This window comes from Daphnia pulicaria, chromosome 12 (assembly GCF_021234035.1).
Source record: "Daphnia pulicaria isolate SC F1-1A chromosome 12, SC_F0-13Bv2, whole genome shotgun sequence".
NCBI classification, from domain to species: Eukaryota; Metazoa; Arthropoda; class Branchiopoda; order Diplostraca; family Daphniidae; genus Daphnia; species Daphnia pulicaria.
This window is the reverse complement of record NC_060924.1, coordinates 2,471,225-2,495,634: the sequence shown is the minus strand read 5'-3', so window position 1 is coordinate 2,495,634 and position 24,410 is coordinate 2,471,225. Positions and strand designations below refer to the sequence as shown.

Below are 24,410 nucleotides of genomic sequence, written 5' to 3'. Positions count from 1 at the left end.
TGCTGGATCCATTCCAAATATTTACATGTCTATGTGTGTGTGAGTGTGTAACACGGTGCGGAAGCGGAAAAGAAACGGTAGACAGGAAATACACACACACACATTTCTCTCCTGGAACGCACTTGTACTACTATACTACACTTCCTTTTATTTTGTGTGTTATCTCGACTTTTTCTTTCTTTGAGTTCTTTTGCCCGGCATGCACTGACATTGGGAGGCCGTCCGTGAATGGATGGGGTTGCGCCCAGTCACTCCTTTTTCTTTTCTTGGTGGGGTCCGTTTCCGTTGTATAGAGATGTCCCCCAAAGGACTTGGCTATGAGTGCGTCTACACAATCTCTTCTTCTGTGTGTGTGTCTCCTAATAAAAGAAAAAAAAAGAAACTGAAATTATTTTTTAAAAGGTCCCGCCGGCCCAGATTCGGTCGTATTGTTTAACTTTGTCAAAAAGTTGTAGGCCTTTTTTTACGTTTAAGTTTAAGTTTGACACAACTGGCATTTCCTGGGAGCTGTTAGTCTGATGAAATAAACAGAGGAGCCGTGATTGGATCAAGAAGACTGGGAGAGAGCCGAAGAAAACTTGTTCCGGGATAAAGTTGACTAACTCGTCGACTGAACCTGGAGGTGGGTGATGCACAACTCTGCAACTCCAGTCGACGTTTTCCCTTTTTTTTAAAATATGTTCATTATTTTGGCGGGACTATTTCGACCGTTCAAAAAATAAAATTGTACGAACTCGTCGAATTCTTTTTAAAATTTGATTACATCAACCAATTCACTTTGGTAACTTTTTTTTGAAAATGATTAAGATTGGCGGGTTTGAAAAGGATTTTTCTTTTTACGCGGGAAATTCAATTTTTTTTTTTTCTTCTTGTAACTCGTCGACCTTTTTTATTTTATTATACATCAACTAACTCTTTTTGGGGGACTTTTTTTGTGGAAATGATTAAGATTGGCGGATTTGAAAAGGTTTTTCTTTTTTACCCGGGAAATTCAAATAATTTTTTTTTCTTTTCTCTTTTTGTTTTGTTAATCAATTCCACGGAATCTTTTGATCAAACAATGTTCGCTGGCGCATATAATATACATATTGACGTAGGGTAAGAGGAAGAGAGAGTGGGCGACGGCGGTGATATTGGCATCTGATTCGATATAACAGCGAATCGAGTGCGCAACAAATAAATAATACGACCCTTTTGTTTTTGTGTGGGTTTTATATTTTTCTTTCTTTCCTTTTTATTTCTTTATTGGATGCGAAATTGACATTTTGTTATTCGAATGGCTTATTCTTTCCCGATGGGAGTATTATTTTTTTCCTGGAAACAGGTTGACGTTGGAATAGCTGGAAAATAAATGTAAAAGAAATTGACGTTCGGTTCAATGTAGTATAATATAGTTTAATTGTATTATATAAGATCCATGTATATTATATAATTATAGCAGTGCACGGTGCTTGGAAGTGTGAACATTTTCTTCAAATTTTTTGGGGGGTTTTAAATTTGAAAAAAGAAAAGAACGAATCAAATACGATAGATAATTTAATTATTCTTTACAAATATAATTCTCCTCTCGCGAAATAATTTGGTTTTTTTTTACTCCCGATGAAAACACAAGCCGAAAAATATTCGATCAAATGACATGAGCTATATTATCATATAAATATTTAAATTGATATTTTTTAGTTTATAAATAAAAATGGGTGGGGTTCTTTTTTTAGCGGGAAATTTGAAAATGAATAATTTTTTTCTTTTAAATTTAAATTGGGTGAATGACAAGTTTGGTTGAAATCAAAATGGAGAAATTTAAAAAAAAGAGTTTCCCTCGTCGATGGAGGCGGAGCTTCGTTCGTGCGGGCTCTCAGCGAGATGCTCCGCATCCGTCGAGGTGGGAAAACCGCTCATTTTCTCGCCCTTTGATTCGGCGATCAATTTTTGAATTTTATGGCTCCAAATAAATAAATAAAAACGGGGAATAAACATGTATCACATATGGACAGTAGGGGGGGGGGGGAGGTTACAAACACGATGGGGTGGTGAGAGTGGGCGGGGGATTACATCTGAACGTGTATACATAAATAATGAATCCAGGAGATGGGCGTGTCTAACAAGATCAAAAGCCAACTGATGAACTGATTCTCTCTAATAGAATATATTATGTCATATAAATAGGCTATAGATGTACGTATATAATATGATGCTGGTGGTGGGTGGTGTCAATCGTCTCTTCCGGTGGAGTGGGTGGGGTGTAGTCGATCAGACGCCCGTCTCGTTAGTGACGAGACTTTTGGTTGCGATCCCGTTGGGAGCCACCGTCGAGTAATTGCAATCGTTGTGACGGTTGGCCACCGATGAAGCACCTTGATGAGCACTGCCGGCCGCCAATCTGCCGGAAGAGGCCGACGGAGTGAACAGGCCCTGGAACGTCTCCCTAAACTGCAATATCCAAAACAAGACGGGCCCCAATTTATAAATTTATTCCGGCCGGAATTAAAAATTTATTCCGGCCGGAATTCAAAAAATAGAAAATGTCAAATCAAAACCTGTCGGCTCATTCCGCAGTAGATGGCGAAGTTGATGGGATACGACAGGGAGATGAAGAAATTGGTGAAGAGGATCAGGACGTTGATGACGGAATAGTCGAGGACGCGCAGTTCCAGGGAGGCGTCGAAAATGTGCAAAACGGTGAGGACGGCCAGCGGGATCTCCACCACCAGGAAGCAGGAAACGACGACGATGAGCATCAGGGTCGTGCAGTTGGAATCACGCAGCTTGCGGCACTCGCTGGCCTTGCGGTTCTCCTTGAAGAGCTTGTCGCGCTTCTGCTGGGCACGCCGCAGGGCTCCGAACAGGAGCACGTTGAGCAGGACCAGGGAAGCGCAGGGTCCCAGGTGGACGCAAACCACCCGGAACCAAAAGTACAAATTGTAGTAGACCACCTGTATTTTATTATTTTATTTTATTATTTTAATAAGAATATGATTTGTTTTGATATTAGATTCAATCATTTCATATACCTGACTGAAGATGTCGGTGACCCAATCGGCTTCGTACTTGCAGCAGGTAGTCACGACTCCTTCGCCGTCCCAGCGGATCTCCACCGGTAAGTAGACCTGTGCCAGCAACCAAAAATGTAATAAATAAATATAAGTAGACGTCTTAGACATTCAATCAATCTTTTATATACATAAGATGACATTGGCCATCAACTTTCAGACTGTATATCATTGATAATATCTCTCTTGAGAACTGCTTGAGACTTCTTGATTGAAAGGAAAGAAAAAAGTGTCTTGTAATATACCAAAAGGGGACCCGTTATATGTGGGTCCCATTTATATTCCAGCAGCACTGCGCAAATGGAATTGCTCGAGACTTTTGACGATTTTCTTCCCGTCTTATCAAATCAGCCGGCCATTTGTCTTAATACAAAAAAGAGGAAAAAAGAACTTATTTTCTATATATATATCATTCCCTGGCAATCTTCCTATAAAATAAAACATCTCCCGATCCTATTACTCTTATATACAGTCCCTGTAGCCTATTGATTCGATTCCAGACGGGTCAGCAACTTGTTCTCAAAACAAGTTTCACTTGAACGTCCGTCTGCTGTCATCACATCCGGAAATCGGCGAAGAAAGAATATCAACTCGCCTTTGGCGGATGTCTAGACATAAAATAAACGTGTGTTTGTTGGATCTATAGATTATATTTTTCGGTGTTGGATTGCTTTTCCCCTTTCCTTTGTTGTTTTTGTTATATAGATCCTGAATTCTAGCGGGAAAAACAAAAAAAAGGGGAAAAATAACAGATTGAAAAAAGCACCGACGTTATAGATCCTATCAGTTTTCCTTTTGATATCTTTGATTGATAAAAAGCCTTGCCCAGGATCTTTTCTCAAAAGATTTCAATACACCAGGGCGCACAAAAGTCTACATATAGGCCTACTAGATGCAAGAGAGCTTTTGATATAATATCTAGATTTCGTTTCGAGTGTTTCGATATAATACCGCAGCCATCGGCTTCTATATAGACGCACAGCGTGTGCTGTGTGCAAATCTAATCGAGTCGACCGTATGTTGGGCTGAGAGAGATCCCGCCGAGTTGTGAAATATATATTATACAAGGGACGACCGGGGAAATTCAATCATTGCCAACACAGCACAGCACACAGGGACAAGTGGAGTGCCACTCTCTCTCCCTGTTTGAAATATTAGATATTTTTTGGGGGGACGATTATTTGTCGTCTGTATTATCAAAATAGACGCGCAGTTCTATGTATTTAGATTCTCTTTGTCCCAGCAATTGAAATGAAATCCATCGTCTCGAGACGTTTGTACATATTCTCTCCTGACAGGTTTCTTCCAGCCCGAATCTAATGTACTCGAGTCAAGTTTAAATTCGATATCAAAAGACACAAGTGGGCAGACTTGATTCGTTCAAAAGTGTCGACATTTTTTCTCCAACCCAAAAAAGCATAGGGAGGAAATCGATCAGATTTATCACGGCGGGAGATCCAAATAGGCGTATAGGATATATCACGTCCAATTTTGGCTGGTTCTTTATATATATAATATGTATTAAATTGGCTTTTTTTGTCATCGTCACTTTTTCCTTGTTAAAAGTGGCGGTGGGATTCGTCATATCTATCTTTTGACGCCGTTCCATATCGATTCGATCCATCCATCCAGTAAAGCAGTAGTATAGAGTATCTCGGAGTCTGTATACATCTCAGCTGGGCTTTTTTTAATCATGGGACCGCTCTCGAGTTGAATCTAACTCGAGGACTCAGCCACCGAATCCAATTCCAACCTACCCCCACTCTCTTTCGGTTGCTATTGGTTACCGCAACAAGGAGAACTCTCTCTCCGACAGCCAGGGATATATCTAAAAGTATATATGTGCATCTATATAAGATCTTGGATAGAAATCACCAGCCTGCATGTAATAGATTTCTACGGAATCCATTGACATTTTTGAATTTCCCGGGATTATATTAGATATCCTATCACGCACAGGTGTCAAGCGGAAACACCATGCAATTATGCAGATATTCCCACTTACCCAAAATATATCCCCCCCCCTCCCATAATGAAACATGACAGCAGCGCCCGGAGAAATTGATAAAACATTTGAGAGAGATTTCTCCCCGGGTGCTGATGACGCAAATAATTTCTTATGCAGATATGGGTAGCACAGGTGTGCGTTTAAGTGTGTGTGGGGGTCGCCGGGATTTGGAGAGCAGATATGGAAATATTTATACAGCGAACTGAAAAGGTAATCATTTGCGCCAACGCAACTTGTTGTATTATTCTATACGAGTCTTTTTCGCGGGAATTTCAAACGGATTCATTTTGAATAGAGACGAACCTAGGATACATAGCCTATTTTAAAAGGCTTTTTCACATAGAGTCTATAGGCTAAAGCTATATAGGCTTATTAATACACAGCATGTGCGGGATTATAAGAGTTGGGCAATCTATAATATAGGAAGCTGCTATGGTTTCCGCTCGAATAACTTTTGTTTTTGCTCGATTTCAAACTTTGCCAGAGGCTTGTATAGATCGGTATAGATTTCTCTATAGACGAATGTTTACTTTTCATCAGAGGTTGATGTTGATTTGCTGGGCTCGCCAGATTTCTAATTCAGAGCGGCCATGAAAACCCCAGCAGTATAGGAGATTTATATGCTGACGCAATTCAATTCCCAGAAATCGGTTGTGGACTGCTGCGTAGTGTAGGTTTTATAATAGAAAGACTTTGATAATCTAATTAAATGATTGTTTGGTTAATGAAAAAAAAAAGGTTTTTTTGATGAAAGATCGTCTGGAGATGTTTTCAACGTGATTACAACAGCAGCAACACGACATTTTCAATTGGTTTTTTTAGATTCTACTAGTACTTGAAAATGACCAGGTGTTGATGCCAGATGGCGAGTCACACGTCTCGAATGAAGATCAGAACCGATTCCAGATGGTCTGAGTAATTTTTTTCGTCGCCAACTTGACGATCAGCACAACCACCGCTCGCAAATTTAAATATCCCGCGGCTTTTCAAACTAAATAAACTATCCGTGTCATTGGATATTTATTATTTCCAAACTTTGTCTATAGGACGGATTTCAAAAACAAAGTATAGATAGGGCCTATACATCACACACAAACACAGCGGGGGATTTCTACATCACATCTCTAGCTGAGCTAATGCAATATAGCTCCCGGCAAGTTTTCAATCTAACTTTTATTTATATCTATATACCATCAACTATATGTTTTACATTATATGTAGCCTACAAGTTGAATGTAGAAAACTATTTCCATTATTCTATAATAAATAAAACAAAACAACAAACGCGTATAGGCCCTATACATATAAAGATAGAGAGAAAAAGGAAACGACCATGTTTCAGCCAATCGCCCTCCGGATAAATAAGCGCAACGTAATCTACAACAACTCGCGTTTGATCATCAGTCAGCAGCAAGGCTCGCCGAAGAGCAATCGACGTTAAAAGGGTAGATAGGGAGGAGGGGAGGGATGAAGTAGATCATCTCTAATGCGAGTCAGCCAATAACTCTAATCGCATTCCGCCAAACGGGACGAGCTTCAGTCTATAGCAGAGACAAGCGGGAAGCTATTTATATTCTCCGCCCATCAAATAATATATATCTATATAAAGCGGCAGAGATATATCTAATCATAAGGCCTATTTGATATAATAGTCTATACGTGGGATATAATCAATCTTGTCAAGCCCCCGCCAGCCCCCTTTTTCTTTTTATTCCGGAATAATATATAAGAAATAGACAAAAAAGTTTATTATATACGAGCGGATGTGATGATGAGAAATGATCGGACTCACCTGGTCGAACAAACGTGGGAATTGGTGCACCAGGGCCAGCACGTAGATCCAGCAAATAGCTTTCTTGACTCTGCGTCATTACATAACAATTTATATTTTGAATTGAATTGAATCAAAATTTAGAAATTAGGCCTATAGTAGGCCTACCTCTCCATGGTGCACCAGGTCCTGGCCAGCGGCGGATGACAGACGTAAATGTAGCGCTGGATGGCCAGGGCCAGGGTCAGCCAGATGGAGGCCGTGTGGAAGAGAGCCGGTATGACTTCGTTCATGAAATTGTAGGCGTAACAGGCCGACAAAGGTCTCAGCGGCCGGTGGTGGTTGCCGAACGTGTAGAGATACAGGAGCCAAGGAGCCGGAAACAGGAGCGTGAACATGTCGCTGAGAGCCATGGCCATCAGAACCAAATTGGTTGGCGTCCGCATGTGTTTTTTAGACAAAACTAGGACAATCAGAGTGTTGGCGATGATGGTGATGACGACCAGGAACGGCATGATGTAACCGTAGAGCGGAAGGGCGTAACTGATGTCCAGGTCAGCCGTGATATTCAAATAGCGATTGCCGCCCATCGTAGCGTTGTTCACCATCGAATTGTTGTTGTGATTGAAATGTGACCAATTTCTGGCCAGGGCCGCGTCCAGGTCCATCAATTCATCGTCGTAGGCCAAGATGTTGCCACCGACAAACCATTTCGTTTCGCTCCAGTTGCCGGACGTGCTGCTGGTCGACTGGTTGTTGGTGTTGGTTGCTGTCCGTCTCTCCGGCTGCTGGTCTTCCACTCGGTTGACCATGTTCATCTTTGATATGTTTGATCTTATAGACGTAGGAGATATGAGAGAGCAGATCTGCTGGGGCCGTTTTATTGTTGTTGATTGTGTCGTCGTCGGCCGGCGCGTCTAGTTTCTTCTTTTGGGCCGGCCCGGCCGTCAAAGACGTTGCTGTTGTTCACTCGACTGTACTGGCCTCGGGTTACGCCCTTATATCGGAGCTCTATCAAACTGTCCACATATATAAAACGAGAGAGATCCCAGGGTTTCTCTTTTTCTTTCCTGTGTCCCTGGATCGATAGATCCGTCGCCCAGGGAGTTCTCGATCTCTGGCGTAGATATATAAACAACCACACAGCAGCAGGAGCAGCAGTATAGCACTTCTTTTGTTTGTCGTCTGGTTATTTGCTCCGTCCTTCAACAGGCGAGCCCAGCAGTCCTACGGCAGAAAAAGGGTTTCCTCTCGTCCTATATAAATTGCAGTTGGGGAAAAGAAGAAGAAGAAGAAGAAGAGTAGGATGTGTAAATAAACCATCGCCAAACAGCATCGCATATCACACATCTATATACTATTGTAGAGCTAAAAACCCCGCGGGTCGCCCAGCAGCTCTTATATATATTTCCCGTACGTGATCCACAACAAGTCTCTCACTCTTAGACATCTCTCTGATGTATATATGTGTAACTATAAATCGTGTGTGTAGAGAAAAGACGAACTGTATATATAGGACAGCAGCAGGAGGGGTGTTGCGCCAACAGGTTTTTACGATCGATTAGATGTATATAACCAATGCCTACACATCCTGGCTGCTATATCCTGGAATATATTTATACGTGTGGGGCTTATGGGGTGATGTTCTTATATATTTCGCTGCTACCGGTCGTGATGTTAGATTGGACGCGGGATACATCCAAATATCAATAGAGACCTTCTTTTTCTACTTCGGACTTATGTATAGATAGATTTTTAAGAATCTTATGTATCGACTTTGTCTGTTTATCTTCACTCCGCCTGTGCTGGATCTATTCATCCGAAGAGAAGTTGAATTCGTGTATAAATATATACATATAGGCTATATAGTAGCGACCGGCAAATGCCAAATGTGCACAGAGTACATCAACACTGAACTTTCCTTGTTGCCAAAGAGAAGGAACATTTATACAAAAAGGAGTTGCTGGATTGTGCGTCTATAGCGAAAATGAACCGATGTTGAATGTTTGGTGATTATTATTTAAGAATAGGCCTACTGGCGCCCACTGGGATATATTTCGGAGACATGTAATTTCCTGTTGTTCTATTATGTTGGCCGGATAGGGTAGGCTAAATGTCATCAGGTAGAGAAAGAGACTTTGATCGACGAATGGTTCTTCTATATATAGGCCTACAAAACAGATATCTATACTAATGAGAGACTTGCTGGTATAAATACAGCCAGCTGGGAAGGATATATAATGAGATGTGCTGATACCAAGGATCCTTTATAAACTAGTCAAAGCATTCCTATCATCTTACTTTATATACACACAAGCCCTTGCTGGTATATATATATAGATTTTCATTAATCAGACGACATATAGCCACTCTCTAAGAAACGCTGTGTTGAAAAAGGGAAACATGACCATGCTTTGAAAATATTCTAAATTCTATGTTTTCAAAACGGAAACACAAAGTTTAAAAAATGGAGTAAATTTCTTTTTCTCATTTTTACCTTCGCGCCACTTTTGACATTAAACCTAATAAACGCCCCTCATTAAACGACACATGATTTAACTAAACATTGCGTTAAGAAAAGGTAAAAATGTTAACTTTTTGCATCTCTTTGGCGGGATGTAAAAAACAAACATTTTGAAACATCAACAAATGAAATAAGTATATATCGCGTGAATTGGTTTGATAATCAAGTTTATTGCAAACCTAATCTTTAGTTTGTATACATCCTAGCAGAAAATTATCAACGGCTTGTTTCGTCTAAATTTCACACAGCGGCGGTAAAATAATTATTCAACATATTTAATAAAAGGCCCGTGCCACTAATATGACTTCGATGGGTATTGAACTTGGGACTCCCGGGTCCCAGTTCGATGCTGATCCACTGTGCCATTCAAGATATATTTTGAATCTTTCACAATCATGGCATATTAGACGATGGGCGTTGGGCGTTGGGACCTTTGAAAATTTTTCCGAATATCCAAACATCACTTCCAATTCGCTTCGTAGCACCCATCACACACACCACACAAATGAATTGAAAAACATTATGTGAGCCATTTGGCGACACACTCGATGCATAGATATGCTTAGTCAACTATATCGACGGACAAACTAGATGTATAGGCCATTTCACGCACCGTGCCTATGCACGTTACGTATGTTTAGGCAATACGCATACATATAGCATACGAAAGAAACAGTACTTAATGAAAAGCTTTTTTTACGCTAATTGTATTAAAGTATGATGACTGATAGTACTATTGGGACTTTAAGTACTTAATCTCTTGAATCGTAGTTATTTGAAAAGTTGTTTATGGCTTTCTTGAAACTATGTTTGGAATTGTCCCCTCAATGAATTGTTTTTATCTAATAAAATGAATATATAGAGGATGCAGAGGATTAGATTTTTACCAAATTAGGTATAAATGCATTAGCTGCAAATTAAGGTATTCAACTTTAAAGTTAATTCATTTATTTGTGTAAAAAATTTTTGAGAATTTCGAGAAATATGCAAATAAGGGGAGGGATAACAAGGCCATGGCTTCCAGCATAGCCTGGGGTTCTTTCGGGGCGGTTAGGTTAAAAACAAAAAGAAAACAAATGTGTTTGGTTGGGGGGAATCATTTTTGTTTCGAAAAAAATTTCTAAACATCGTGTGTCGGAGGAGGTGACAAACAAGTTTCCTTTTAGAACACAGCGTTTCTTAGAGAGCATGAGTTGCTGTCTGTAATTCGCTGGTATATAATTGGAAAATCAAGGCTGATGATACATAACGAGGTGTTGCATAATCCCGTCCATAAATCCGATATCTATAGTATACCGCGCTCCTAAATAGTTTGTGCGGTGTAGGCTATATTATATTATATTGCGTAATCCGCTTTACATGATTTATTGCACGATGGCCAAATCTTACCGCGCTAAATAGGGCGCAACATATATCAAACAACTTTTCTTTTCGCTATTTAACATATATAGCCTAGCTACAAAAGTCGAAAAGTTTTGAGATCAAAACTTATTCTATTTAACGATCGATTCGGCCTCTCTACATGAAAAAAGTTTTTGTCTAGAAAGAAGAAATAATCTATTATGTAAGAAGGCGGAGAAGTAGTAAGATGGGAAAAAACCAGCACGACAAAAAACACATAGATCCTTTTTTCATGTGTGCGGGTGTTTTTTTGGGGAGACAGCAGGATCGATTCGTGTGTAATGTATATATATAACTCTGGACGCACTTTGGCGTGACTTTTTCTTTTCCCCCCTGGCCTTTTGCGACAGCAGTATTATATACATCAAGAAAATATTACATTTGGTGCAGATATGACTATAGCTGGTGACATATATAAATATAGGATCTTTTTCAGCATCACACACAGTCGACCACCATTTGATCCTGCTACACGGCAAATAAATCTATTTGAACGGGATATACAATTTCTATTGGATTTTCACATGTTGTCCTGGGCTTGGCTGTTGCTGGATGGCCTTCGGGATATCTAAGAGACAAGGTTTCCCTGTTATAGAAAAGCCTCTCCTCTAACGAATTTTCTTTTTTTTTCCTTTTTCGGGAGATTGTGTAATACATCCTACTCTAGAAGGGCGACTTCCGTTGCAGCAGCTAGCAGGCAATCTTCGTAGATATATAAACTCACGTTTCTTGTTATAATAGGCTGCTGCTGTGCTGTTGCTTTTATATGCTGTGTGTCCTTCTAGAAGGTATATATGTAGCTATACAAGGGTATAGAACAATCAAGCCTTCAGCAACAGCAGCAGCACGTCGCTATAACAACAAACTTATCCTTTTTTCTTTTGAGTCAATAATATTATATATAAATAAACAGCATCAGCAGAGAGTTTTGTTCTTCTATTTTATTTTATTAATCAAACTGATTTCCTTCCAGCTTCTTCTGTTGTGTATAGACGCGGGAAACGGCATTCATTTGTTCACTAATTTGACGTGAATAGGGAAAACATTTCCATGGAATAAGCTCCTACCGGCTCCTACGTATAGGATCCCGAAATAACTCTATAGAAAGAATTCACCTATAAGAAGATATTCTTGATTGAAATTCTTGATTGTATTGATGGTGTGTGTATAATAGTCTATATACATCTCGCTTGGAATTGATTCACTTATTTCAAAAAAGGGAATATATAACGTGGCATTCATTTCTGTGCAGCAGGATATATCCAGCGTCGTCGTCTGCTGATTGATCCACTCAAGTATCAATATCTTTAATGGATTGTGTCTCCACTTGTGTCTGCCAAAGCGGACGGCCCATTTGTGTGATGCTGCCCGTTCTATAATCGAAACGGTTTGTGCTGTATACTATATAGCCCGCACGCGCAATCACCATAGCCCGTCTATATAATGTTTATTGCTCACTCTTTTCTTTTCTAGGATTTTTATTTTATTTTATTCTCGCGTGTGTGTGTGTGTGTGTCAGTTGCCTTTCTGGCACGTTCGATCGAGTTGATTGCTTTGTTCAACGATGCCAACTTCTCAGTCCTGTTCCCAGTCAACCCCATTTTGTCTTTGGCTCCTGTTTTCTGCTCCTGTTTCTGTTCCTGGCTTTTGTCAAAATATTTAGGACGAGAGCTAGCTAGACGGACAGACAGAGAATAGAAGTCTATATAATAATATATTGTCGTTTCGGACTCATTAGTTCCGCGTAGTTTCGACTCCAATACACACGCGCGGAATCTATATTCTAACCGGATTTTCCAGCAACATCTGGTCCGTGTCACGCTCAGACCTTTTAAATAGATTTTTAAAAAAAGGTTTTTTGGGTTTTCTTTATTTCCATTAATGTCCTTCCTGTGGTGCATATAAGCGGCCATTGTTTCTATTCTATTCGTTACAACAAAATATATTTTTGAACGAGCACCTCTCTAATATTATTATTATTACTATATCCGGCGTGTAATATGTAGAAAAGTGCTGCACGGATATTATATACAAGGAGATTGTTGGTCGTTTTACAGCTCCATAAGTTGTTTTGTTGCCCATAATTTGCATATGCACATTTATATTGCATACTACAGCTGTGCTGTGACGTCTATAGGAGAAATGAAGTGGCCCGGGGCGTAACGTCCGTGCGTGATGCTTCGGGATATGTAGTATAATTCGCCGCGGGAGTATAGAACAAACAAAACAACAGCAAATATATATATAAATATGCACACACAGCAGAGACAAAGGGTGAGCTGGGCAATCAAGCGCAACGCGGGAGTTTACTTTAACGTTTGTTATAGTACTATTGTTGTTTGGACAATCGTTCGTGTATAGACGTAATAACTATACATGTCCTCTGTGATGGGTGAGCTGTATAATTATATTTACATAGTTGAAACATCGGGGCCAATTAATTTACCCTCCGTTTAATGCGAGCGGCAATTGTTTGTGTTTATGCAAATTGATGGACGAACGAGCTGTGCTATCAGGGATGTCGCAAAGTTTTTATTTTTGATCACCCATCCCCTCTTAAGTATTAGTAAAGTATCCCCGCCCCCACTTGAACCAAATGAATTTTTCCTCCCCCATCCCTCTTGAACGACGTGAATTTTTCTACCCCTGCCCCCTTTGAACGAAGTGAATCTACCCACTCCTCCTCCTTGAACGATGGATATTTTTCAACCCCCTTCCCCTAATTGAACGATGGGAATTTTTCAACCCCTTCCCCCTCTGTGAACGATTGGAATTTCCAACCCCCACCTCCTTAAACGACGTGAATTTCTCAACCCTTTCCCCCTTCTTGAACGACTTTCAAATTTCCCCCAACCCCCTTGAAAAACGTGAATTTTTCCACCCCTACCCCCTTGAACGACGTGAATTATTACCCCCCCCCCCCCCTTTTTGATTAAATTTCAAAATATTTTTTAATCACCCCTCCCCATTGTCTTGAAACGTCAATAAAGATAACTACTCCCCTAAACGCCCCACGCGTTCTACAAATTGTTTTTCAATTCTCCGAATAGAAGCGCCAACGTTTGGCTGCTGCCGAGTCTGGGCGGGAAATTCAAACGGCCCATTCAAAACTGCGACTCAAATAGAACTGCAGCAGAAGCGCAATCAGCAGCCCAGCTACGGATGATCAAACAATTCCATCGCAATTACAGCACACAACAACCGAAACAAACAAGAAGTATATAACAACTTGTGTTGCTCTTGTGATCCAGCGGATTGCGACCCCCGTAAATCCCCATCCCAGTATATACACAACAAAGCGCCATATACACATGCTGTGCGATGTAGTACGTAGTTGCCGACAACAACATTTGTTCTAAATATATAAAAGAAATTCCTAGACGTTGAAAACGCAAATAGAGTCCTGCTGTGACAAAAGACACTGATGATTTCTCATTCCGTCCAGGCAGACGAAACTTTTTCAAAGACATAAAAACCTCCCCAGACATTTGAGTTCAACGAAAAAGTTATTTATCTACAGACTCTTACTATTATTCTTTCTATTTTTATTCGAGTCTATACTACTGTGTCTCTCTCTCCTTCTCTCACTCTATTTACACAACTAAATTATCAGACCCCCCTCCTCTGGTTGTGTATGGTGATATATAGCAGCCAGGCTATATAACACTCCAGCAGTCGCATAAACTCAAATGTTTTTCCAAGTTATATGCGTAGAAAAGAGTTTTGGCAGACGCCATTTTCAAATGCTAGCCTATATAGCTGCCGGGCGTCATCATCAGCATAGAGTACCGCGTTCAAAAATGCTGCTGCAAGATATACACCCTGTGTGTTGGGTGTGTGTAGACGCACTTGAAGCTATATGTGTAGGCCAAGAAGTTGTTGACCTTATATTACGCAGTGCTGGCCGTCACAGTGTCGATGGGTCCATCAGACTTTTCTTAGATATATTATATAGAATATCTAGCCGGAGTATAACATGTATCGCCTCAGGCTGTATAAATCGCCATGATCGTGATCGCTTTATTATTAAGTATGTAAGGGGAATTTATGGTGGGTCCTCTGGAGGGTTTTATTATGGCGATTTGGGTCTAAAACCTAAAAGTAATTATCTGTGGGTTTCGTGTAAATTTTTACTTTTATCAAGACGAACTATTAGATACTTAAAATAATCCCGATCCGTTCAGCGGATGTCGAGCGCGGATGAGAAAATCGCTTTGATCATTTTTGACTTTTTGTGCGGTTTGAATTTATAGCGGGGGTCGATTTTTAATCATTTAAATCGATTTCTTATGGAATTAGAATATGAGTGTCGTCTGCATTCGCCTTTCGATTTGTTTCAAAGTTTCGAAAAGAGACAAAGTTTAAAATGACAACGAAAACTTTTTTCAAGGCCACTTTTTTAATAAGAAACGTGCATGGCTGCACGAAAAATTGCAAAACTAATATAATTCTTAAAATGTGGTCGTCGTGTGAAACTGAACTCTTTGGCACAAAATATGTGGTGTCATGGCTCTCCATGCTCTCCATTGCATGCTGTTTGGCAGGTAAATGAGACCAATAAAACAGAGTAGACAACTAGAATAATTAAAGGAGCTGTAAAGAAGAGTTAAACTTGTTCTAAACTTTTGAAATGTTAGTTTGTGATTAGCATTTATAATGTGTGATCCCAGTCGATGCATGGCAGTTTGTTTGCACTATGTAACCCAATGTAACCTTTTCTTTTGTGCAGGTATTGAGGCCTGAGCCATCATAACCACTAGACATGCCAGTTTTGCTTGTGCTGCTATTCAATCTGTCATCAGCAACCATCTCATCGATTGGGTAATGATTTTTGTTAGGCCTACTTATATTAACTTGTGACCTGCTATCATCGATTATGCATGACTTGCACAAATGCAGTGCATTACATGGAAACCTTAAATGATCCCATTTATTCAAAATTTAACCCACTCAGTCTCATTTTCAACTTGTCAATCTAAACATTTTTCGTAACCCAATTTTTTCTGTTTTGTTTAGATAATCAGCATCCCGTTCCATTCCAGAAACTTCCCATGTCGGTGGAGTTACCGATGTCTTCTTCTCCTTTCTTTTTAAAAAGTCCTCGTGTACGCCCATGTGAGTGTGGGTGTATTCACGAGGACGCCCTTTTCCCTATTCCGCCTGATGTAATTCAACTTTCCAGCGGATGGATGGAGCAACTTTGGCTGGGGATGCCTGGCCGATTTCCCAGGCTAAAAGGTAGAACAAAATTCAATTCCTTTTCCATGCAAATTCCTTGTGACTATTTGGTGGCATTGATTATAAATCGTTATCCAGAGTACGGAATACGATTATTCCTTAGCTATACCGGTTGACTCGAACTGTTTTCTCTTGTCATTTTTGTTTTTACTCAGTCAGGGTTTATTTTAAATAACTTATTTGTAGAGCGACCCACTTTTGTACCTGACAACTTTGTCTGCGCGTAAACAATCGAATTTCAAACTATTTGAACTTTAAACACTTTAAACAAAGTTTCAACTTGGAAAATTTGTTTCAAACCAAGTGGGACCTGCTACCGCCAAACTGGCACCTCCTCGCGCAATGAAATGGGATTTTTTATTTTTCTTTTCCAGACCATTTGCCAATAAGCCCAATATAATCTCATCTATTTAAATGTGAACCTATAAAAGTTTTGATTCTGGCCGAGAGTTGAAACCGATTTTTTCTCTTTCTTGAAAGATTTTTACTTTTCTTCTTTTTCTCCGAGAGTTTGTTTGTTGTTGGCGAATCAAGTGGAAGAAAGTTCTCACCATATCCGCCCAGCACCATCGCACGAAAGCGAATATCCCTTTTGACAAATATATTCTCCTTTCTATATTGCGATGGCCGACGTCACGCCAATCGAAAAAAAAAGAAGAAGTCGCACAACCAAACTATATAGGACGTCGCTTTTGTCGACGCCGTATAGTCCGCCGGGAGTCAAGGCTAAAAGAGCCAGCGCTATTTAGGAGCTGTATATTACGTGATATATATATGTGTTATAAGGAAAGAGGGTTTCTAGGCCTTGGGCGTATTACAGACAAGCCTTGAAGCTGCTCTGCTGCTCTATATGAAGCCAAGCAAAAAGTAAAATGGCGATTTCTCAAAGATGTGATATTCTTATTTCTCTTTACATTTGGATATTTTATTATTCTTAAAGAGAGAATCGATTTCAGGAGCATTACCCATAGTCCAGCACAGTATATACTTTTGAATGAAATTTCGTTTTGGTTTTTATATTATTCCCGCTCAGCTGATTTTATCTTTCCCATTGATTGCGCGCCGTTGGTTTGAATCGAGAAATTCATCAACGAATTAAAAAAATCCTTGTTTTCTATTTTCTTATCGCGGATGATTGATCTGTGCAATCGTTTCTTTTTGATCGTCTCACGTTTCCGTTTGACTGATTTTCTTATATAACTTTCTACAAGACAACATTTGCATATAGTAGTTATAGATGGTAGATCTTGAATCCATCGGGCGTGTGCAGTAGATAACACAGATGTTCTCTGGCTGCTGGTAGGCTACACTTTGAAAACGTGCCAGCCAGAGTTGGCTGAAACTGCAATCAATATAGTAGACACGCCAGTTTCCAATCTCCGCAGTTCAATCCTCTGCGAATGAAATGGCCATAACGGCACGTACAATTTGAGACTTTCTCTATATGTGTTCTTATTTGCCCTTTTCAGATTTTTCTAGAGTGGTTGTCAATGTTTGATTAATGATCGAGCACTTGAAGTCCTACTTCCGGGTGTCGTCTATACTTAATCACGTTAACTCGAGTTTTATCTTAGTTGGCCATCAAAATTAAAATTAATGAATTTTTACCATTGAAAGTTGGGCGCTTCTAGTCCAATCTAGTCTCCGACGTTGATTGATTGCGGCGATTAAAAATGAAAAACTCGCTCCCAGCAGTGCTGCACAGGCTCGCTAAATACCTGAATTTTTAATTAGAGAAAAAAATTTAATTACGTAAAAATCCAACAAGGAAAAAATAACAAAATTCCGTTTATACCAGGAAAACCGCCGTTTAATTAAAACAAAATCTCCGGGAAAAAAATAATTTCAATATCTGCGACACTCTCCAGCACAACCGATGGAGAGAAATCAGTTTGCTCCCCGTGTTACATTTGATATCCCCCGCGCTCCCGATCGTCCATCATCAGTTCCATTTCGAAATTCCCTTTTTCATTTTATACATATACAGATATTTCTACGCGGGCAATGTATAAATCACGGGACATGGGTCTTTGGGCGCTTGGCAGCCAACGAGCTGGGGGGTCGCCCCAGATTCAAACATTTAAAAAATACACACACACGCTCAAAGAAAAACTAGATAATAATAATAATAAAAAAAGGGGTAGAAAAGAATATATAAATCGTTGAAAGCTCAGGGGGGTTGGACGACTTGTACAGACTAGACAGTCCAGTTGCTGGAATCTCTTTTCTCTCTTTGAGACTTAATGTCATAATTCAATGCCTGTACTAGGCCTATATCTAGCTGGAGGGGTCATCAGCGACATATAGGCCTATCTGTATCAATGGCGCTGTAGGCCAATTAGCCGAGCTGCCATGTTTGAAAAAGGTTGTTCTGTTTTCTGGGTATATTTGTCTTATTCTTTCGCCAGTTGCTGGCCATTGTCTAGAGTTGATTGTGCGGAGGCAGCAGCGTCGTCGTGTGTGTGTGGGTCGACGACCAGTCAACAACAGGAGGAGGAGTAGATAGAATGAAAGACACACACACAAGTCTATATCATCAGTCTTTGTCGCCCGTTTTCTAATAGCTCCCGACAGTCCTCTTTTGTGTCTTTTAATGGCCCGGCCACGCCCAGCACCAGCAGCAGCATCCCATTGTTTTTTTTACTTGGAACAGTCGGCCAGACAAGTCTATATTTATTGATTCAATTATCGATATGAAAGAAACTTTTTTCTTTCGTCTCTACATGAGTGGAGTGACTATTGCGCAGTTTTTGAAATGGGTCGGCCACACACAAATCTGCTCTTGATTTATCGACAGCGACAATAATCAGACGCTAATTTCCGACATTCATTTTGTTTATAACTTTTGGCTGCAGCAGGCTATATAGCTTGTCACTAAAAGAAATCGTCTGCTGTGGCGGTTTACTTTTTTGAGAAAATATTCGCATCTCAATTTATTTATCTCCATTTTCTTTTTTTCCCTCTTGAATGAAGAACAACATTATTCCACCAAAGTGCCGTCGCTATAGAGATAGAGGCTAGCAGCACTTTGCCGCAGGTTCTAATACTCCATATAGGTCCCACCAACCCTTTTCGTTATGGATTGTTTAACTTGCGTTTGAATTTTTAATGATTATATAAAACCGCGCTCCGGTCTCTGCTGTTTGTTATCTAACAATAAGTGCTGCTGCGCAGCTAGGTAGGCTACATTTAATCCGGTCGTCTTTGATCTCATTTAAAATGTCGGCTTTTAAGATGTAAATTATCTCGGTGAATATGTTGATCAAAGTCGAGCGCGGCGCCCTGTTCAATATTTAACGAAATAAAATTGTTTAAGCTTTTTGTGGTGATGGTGGGGTGGTGGTGGTGGTGGGGGGGGATATAAGGTGTTTTATGGCGGCGTAGTTTGTCATGGCTGTAGCCTAGCAGTCACGGTATATTATTATTATTCATTAGACAGCAGTGAGGAAAAATTCCCGGTGTGTAGAGATAAATCGGTCTAGACGACACGGGCCATCAATCACTGGATGGCGCGGCGTGGGCGAGAGATTGTGGGAGCCCTGGCTGGGCAACGACGCCCGTCTGATATCTGTCATACAAGTCCAACGGCCTTAGGGTAATAATACCTGAATACCTACAAAAGTAATTTTTTTTGAATTTGGCGCGCTAAACGTTTATATTTAAATTTCAGATTTTCAATAGTTAATTAATAGAAATACCTCAACAATTATTTGTTTGAATTTGGCGCGCATTTATTTCAAAAAATTAAATCGGAAGAATAGACGGTCGATCAATTGACACGTTGTAACTGGCGAATAATATGTTTTCCGGGCTGGCTGTCAAATAGTAAACGTGTGCTGGGCCACTTTGACGAACGAAACCAAAAAAAAAAAGCTTTTTTTTAGATATTCCGGCTGTTGCTCTTGAGGATAGTGTGTCATCTCATTTGAGATTCAAGACAAGTTGGCCTCCATTAAGATCTAAAATCCCCCCCCCCATCCCCGCGAGCTGTATTTGCGCTGTCTCCTCCAGCTGACGAAAAAAATATCCAATTCAAATTTTGGCGCCTCTCTCTTTCTCTAATGTCTCACGGCGTGTCATGTCTAAATTGACGTTAGACACTTTGATACCGTCCTGCTGTATTTTTTTTCTTTTTTAAAATAAAAAGGATAAAAGAAATAAGCGCATCCTTTTTTCATTATTATTATTATGTGTGATGATAATAATGTATACTTTGACCGAGAGCGGCGGCGGCGGTGGTCCAGATATATAATGATGATGATAAGGGCGGATATAGATATGGTCCCCCCTTCTCTCTCTCTACATCATCATCGATATTTATATTGGATATGGGAAAGAGAGGATAACGGGCAGGATATAGACACCGTTTGGGTCCCATCTGGTATATACAAGAGGGGGGGAAAGGTCGTCGGTCGTGTGGGGCGTGAATCTTTTCTTTATTCAACGATCGATCGATCGATCCTGGGCATAGAGAAAACGGCCAGAAAGTTTTTTGTGCTGACTACAGCCTCAATTGTTCTCATCTCTAGGCATCTGTTAAATGGCGAAAAAGAGCATCACAGCCTATACTATATGATGGGATAGATAAATGAAAGGCCCACTCGTTTGATGATGTACGACGCCGAGCGATATACTCATCGATCGATATATTATTTCCAGGGCCTTTATATTTCCACCGTGGTTATCTACAACAAAGAAAAGTCACTTAAACGAGCAGCACTCTCTTTTTCTTTTATATTTTTTCACTCTATGCCAAAGAGACCTTTGATGTTGCCACACACACACTTAATCATAATGGCGACTAGAATTGAGCCGTTGCGAAATGTAGAAGAAGAAATCATATCCGCCCTTTTTTGTTTCACATTTCAGCGCCACACTACTAGCGTAGTATATCTTTATACCATCTATATATAACATCCTTTTTCTATACATGTACCCTTTTTTTTATTATTCGTGTTTGTGTGTACTAGACAAAGGGAGGCAAACTCTTGTGAACCGCAAATGTTCTTTATCGCAGTGGCCGAGCTATAGTAGATTCTTTTATTTCATTTCTCTTCTACCCCACCAGTCTCGAGCCATTAGACAACAAGATGGCCATGCTGGCTCTATATTAATGTGCACTGCTATTTCTGTCCCAAAAAAAAATTAATAGAACCTTTTAAAAAGACAACAGAGTCCTGTGTGTATACAACAATAGATCACCATGTTTCTTATTTTCTCTTTGCGGATGACACACAAGCCTGTTGGAATCAACGGGTACTAGGTCGACTGGGCTGGGCTGGGCTGTCTTCTACACATTTATATGATTGCGGTTGTTGTCGGTTGACGTCGAGTGATCTGCCAACCGAATGTAACATTCTCGGCTCAACACACAACAGCAACAACAACAGATATCTTTTGTAGGGAGGGGGGTTGACAGGCAGAGCCTGACATCAATGAATCATATCCATAAATCAAACCCGACAAATGGTCTTTGCGTTTCTTTTACACGGGTAAGAAAATAAGAGAAATAGGAAAAAACATTTTTATTTTTTGATATTTTTGGGCATCCGAGAAAAATGTTATCAAGCCGCTATTCATTTCTATATATAGGCCAGATCGATCTTGTAACACGAACCACTTGATCCGCCATATCGCAGCAGCTACAAATGACTGGCTAATCATTCAGGAAATCATTTATACGATGAAAATTGCATCTAGTTTTTTCAGATCCATTTTTATTTGTTCTGTTGGTCGCCATTTAGAAAAATAAAATAGGAATAATAATAATACAGTCACAAAAGAGGAAAGTGTCTTTCAGCTTGGGCAAAAGTGTGTGAGCGCAAGGAAGAAAATGGCGCTGGGGACCGATTGAAAGAGAGACGATGTAATAATAAGAGTTTTTCTTTTTTTCTTTCACAGCTCGATGTAACATTTTCACTTTATATTAAATATCAAAGAAGATAGTTTCAACCAGTCTCTAGTGCTTTTATGTCTAACGAGGTTTCTTTTTTATTCTTTGAGCTGCAAAGTCGATAGATATAAAAGTGGACGGACCAAATCGCCGCTTGCCAAAAAATAAAATAACAATCACTGATGGTGTGTCCTGGCTTTCGCGTGAAAACTTTTGAAAGTTTTTGGAAAATATCTAATCAATAAAAATAAAAAATTTGAACTCTGCGAAATGCCCGCGAATTTCGTCTAGAACTGCGCCCAAGTTTTCCTTCTTCTACTTGACGACGAGAGTTTTGAGATTTCCGATTGTTTCCCGGGCCACGCCAGCTTCCAGCTTCCTCTACTACAGTCGTAGGCTATTCTTCCATTCCGCAGATAATCGATTGAAAAGAAAACTTTGGTGCGCACTGCTGTGATGTGCCACATCCGCCATGTTTCGCCAACGATCTTCCGTCGAATATTAAAATACCCACCCAAAAGTGTCTATCGAAATAGTTGATGGTGATTTACATATAACATATCGACCGGGCGGACCGTATGTATAACCGTTTTAATATGCGGCGCATTCCATCCTCGTGTCACATTTCAAATAAATCGGAAAAGCTTTTTTTCAAAGGTGATAATAAATGTTTTGCGCGGGAAAAAAAAGAATTTCAAATTTGCTATTCGATGCTGAGATTGGAGTGCAAACAATAAATCGAGTGGCTAGAGTACGCCGTGTGTGCTGCTGAGATTGCCATGAATAAATCTCGTCTGCCAATGGACTGGTGGGCGGTGGGTCCCTGGATCGAATATCTCTCCAATCAATAGCCATTTCCATTTTCTTATAAATAATAAATTAAGCCCAAAAATTCAATTGGTGGGGAAAATTGACTGGTTTCATTTGCGCCTGAATAATTATCTCGATATGAACCGAGCGATAATGATGGGCAACACAAGAGTGTCTAAATCAGTAATATACGAACACAGAATCTAAACAAGCCCGTCATCAGCGTCGCATTGAAACCATCCAGTCTTATAGGCCAGCCAGTACAAGTCTTGAGAGAATAAATAACAACTCGATTCGGGCTCCTTATCATCATCAGGAGCTGGCCAGAAATAAGAAAAAAGAGATATAAAAAGATATATGTACGACGATCAACTTGTGTATCTACCAAACCGGAGAGTCTCCCCTAATGAATGTTAGTCCGTCTTGTACACACATCTATTCGTCTGATGTAGCTGAAAGGCGAGCAGCCAGCCAGTAGCCGCAGTCATCATGAAAAACATTGGTAATGGGATTGTGTCCAGCAGATTCTTCTCAACCCTGACTGCCTGTGCATTTGATGATGAACAAGACATGAACTGTGGGCTAGTATATAGATGCTGCTCCTGTACATGTATAGGCCGAGTTTCTGATTATATTGTGGCGGGGGTTCCATCACCACCACCACCACCACCACATGTAAAAAGAAAATTCCATGCCATCACCCGGCCATCCAATCAGCTCGCCAGTCACGAGCCGAACATTACGTTTGAAAAGGAGAGCCAAGGGATATATAGCCCAGCAGCTATATATGTTTTCTCTCTCTCTCTCTCTCTATTGTTCTTTTTGATCTCGACAACTTTCTGTTTGTGCAGGCTCGTCTTGTTGTTCACCTCATTTTTTTTCTACTGGGCCGCAATCCTCCGACCGCCACTTTCGGCCATTTTTTGGCGCCGCCCAACGGATAGACCCAAAATCCGGCCCAACTTTGAGATGGTACGCCCTCAGTCACTTTGATGTACATAATTTAGTCGATGCAGCAGCGAGAGAGTATGTGGATATCTATATGGTAAAGAGATGTACATACCTGATTGTCTTGATGCTGACGGAATTTTTTCTTTTTCTCTTTTGTTTCTACCGATCAAGTCACGCGGGACTGCGTCTATTTTATATACGGAGGAAAAGGTGATGGGGGAAAGACGATCGTTTATCTCACTTTGACATGCACTTGCTCATTTCCAAGTTCTCAGTCACTGTCAGACTCACTCGCAGGGGCGCACAATAGAAGAGACACACACACACAGCGGATAGGAGAGAAAAGAAAAGAATAATATTTGATACAAAACACGTCATAGAAAAATGGCATGGGCTTTTCTATATACTTGGGGGCTTTTTGACTTTATCTAGATACTATATATAAACGGCGTTTCCCCCCCGGCGTCGCTAAGCGTCGATTCTAAGCTGATAAAGACGGTGATAAAAGTCTTGTGAACCGCCGCCGAACCGCCGGTGTTGAAATAGAAAAAAAATTTAAAAAGTTCAAAAAATCACGAAATTGAAATTGATTTTGGGTCGAATGATTTAGCCGACACACAACGATGACAAGTTAAAGATATTAATCAATTTTTAAAATCTTTGATAGACGACGAGAGAAAATGTTTTTTGGGATTCAACAAATGATCGGTGGGTTGGTGGTGGTGGAGGTGGGAGAGGTGTGAGCGGGTCAGGTTGACGAGTAG

The 24,410-nt window shown here is 40.2% G+C and overlaps 2 protein-coding genes across 2 annotated transcripts in view; one reads left to right on the top strand and one right to left on the bottom strand.

Moving 5' to 3' along the window:
- Positions 1-24,410, top strand: part of LOC124316136 (sporulation-specific protein 15-like) — a 610,960-nt gene that overhangs the window by 226,081 nt on the left and 360,469 nt on the right. The window lies entirely within an intron of this gene.
- LOC124316296 (sex peptide receptor-like) lies at positions 1,753-24,410 on the bottom strand. The gene is made up of 7 exons (XM_046782160.1): positions 23,759-24,410; positions 17,601-17,710; positions 6,998-8,085; positions 6,851-6,920; positions 3,012-3,107; positions 2,538-2,933; positions 1,753-2,430 (listed from the first exon to the last, which is right to left on the bottom strand). Exons 3-7 carry the CDS (start codon positions 7,645-7,647, stop codon positions 2,251-2,253), a joined length of 1,392 nt encoding a protein of 463 aa, XP_046638116.1. The 5' UTR covers positions 7,648-8,085; positions 17,601-17,710; positions 23,759-24,410; the 3' UTR covers positions 1,753-2,250.

What these genes read in the sequence shown, in the direction of transcription:
- LOC124316296 (XM_046782160.1), bottom strand. Translation starts at nt 7,647, where the DNA reads ATGAACATGGTCAACCGAGTGGAAGACCAGCAGCCGGAGAGACGGACA. An exon ending in TCACCGACATCTTCAGTCAG is followed by an intron (nt 2,934 to 3,011) that starts GTATATGAAATG and finishes AATAAAATACAG; the next exon opens with GTGGTCTACTACAATTTGTA. An exon ending in ACTGCGGAATGAGCCGACAG is followed by an intron (nt 2,431 to 2,537) that starts GTTTTGATTTGA and finishes TGGATATTGCAG; the next exon opens with TTTAGGGAGACGTTCCAGGG.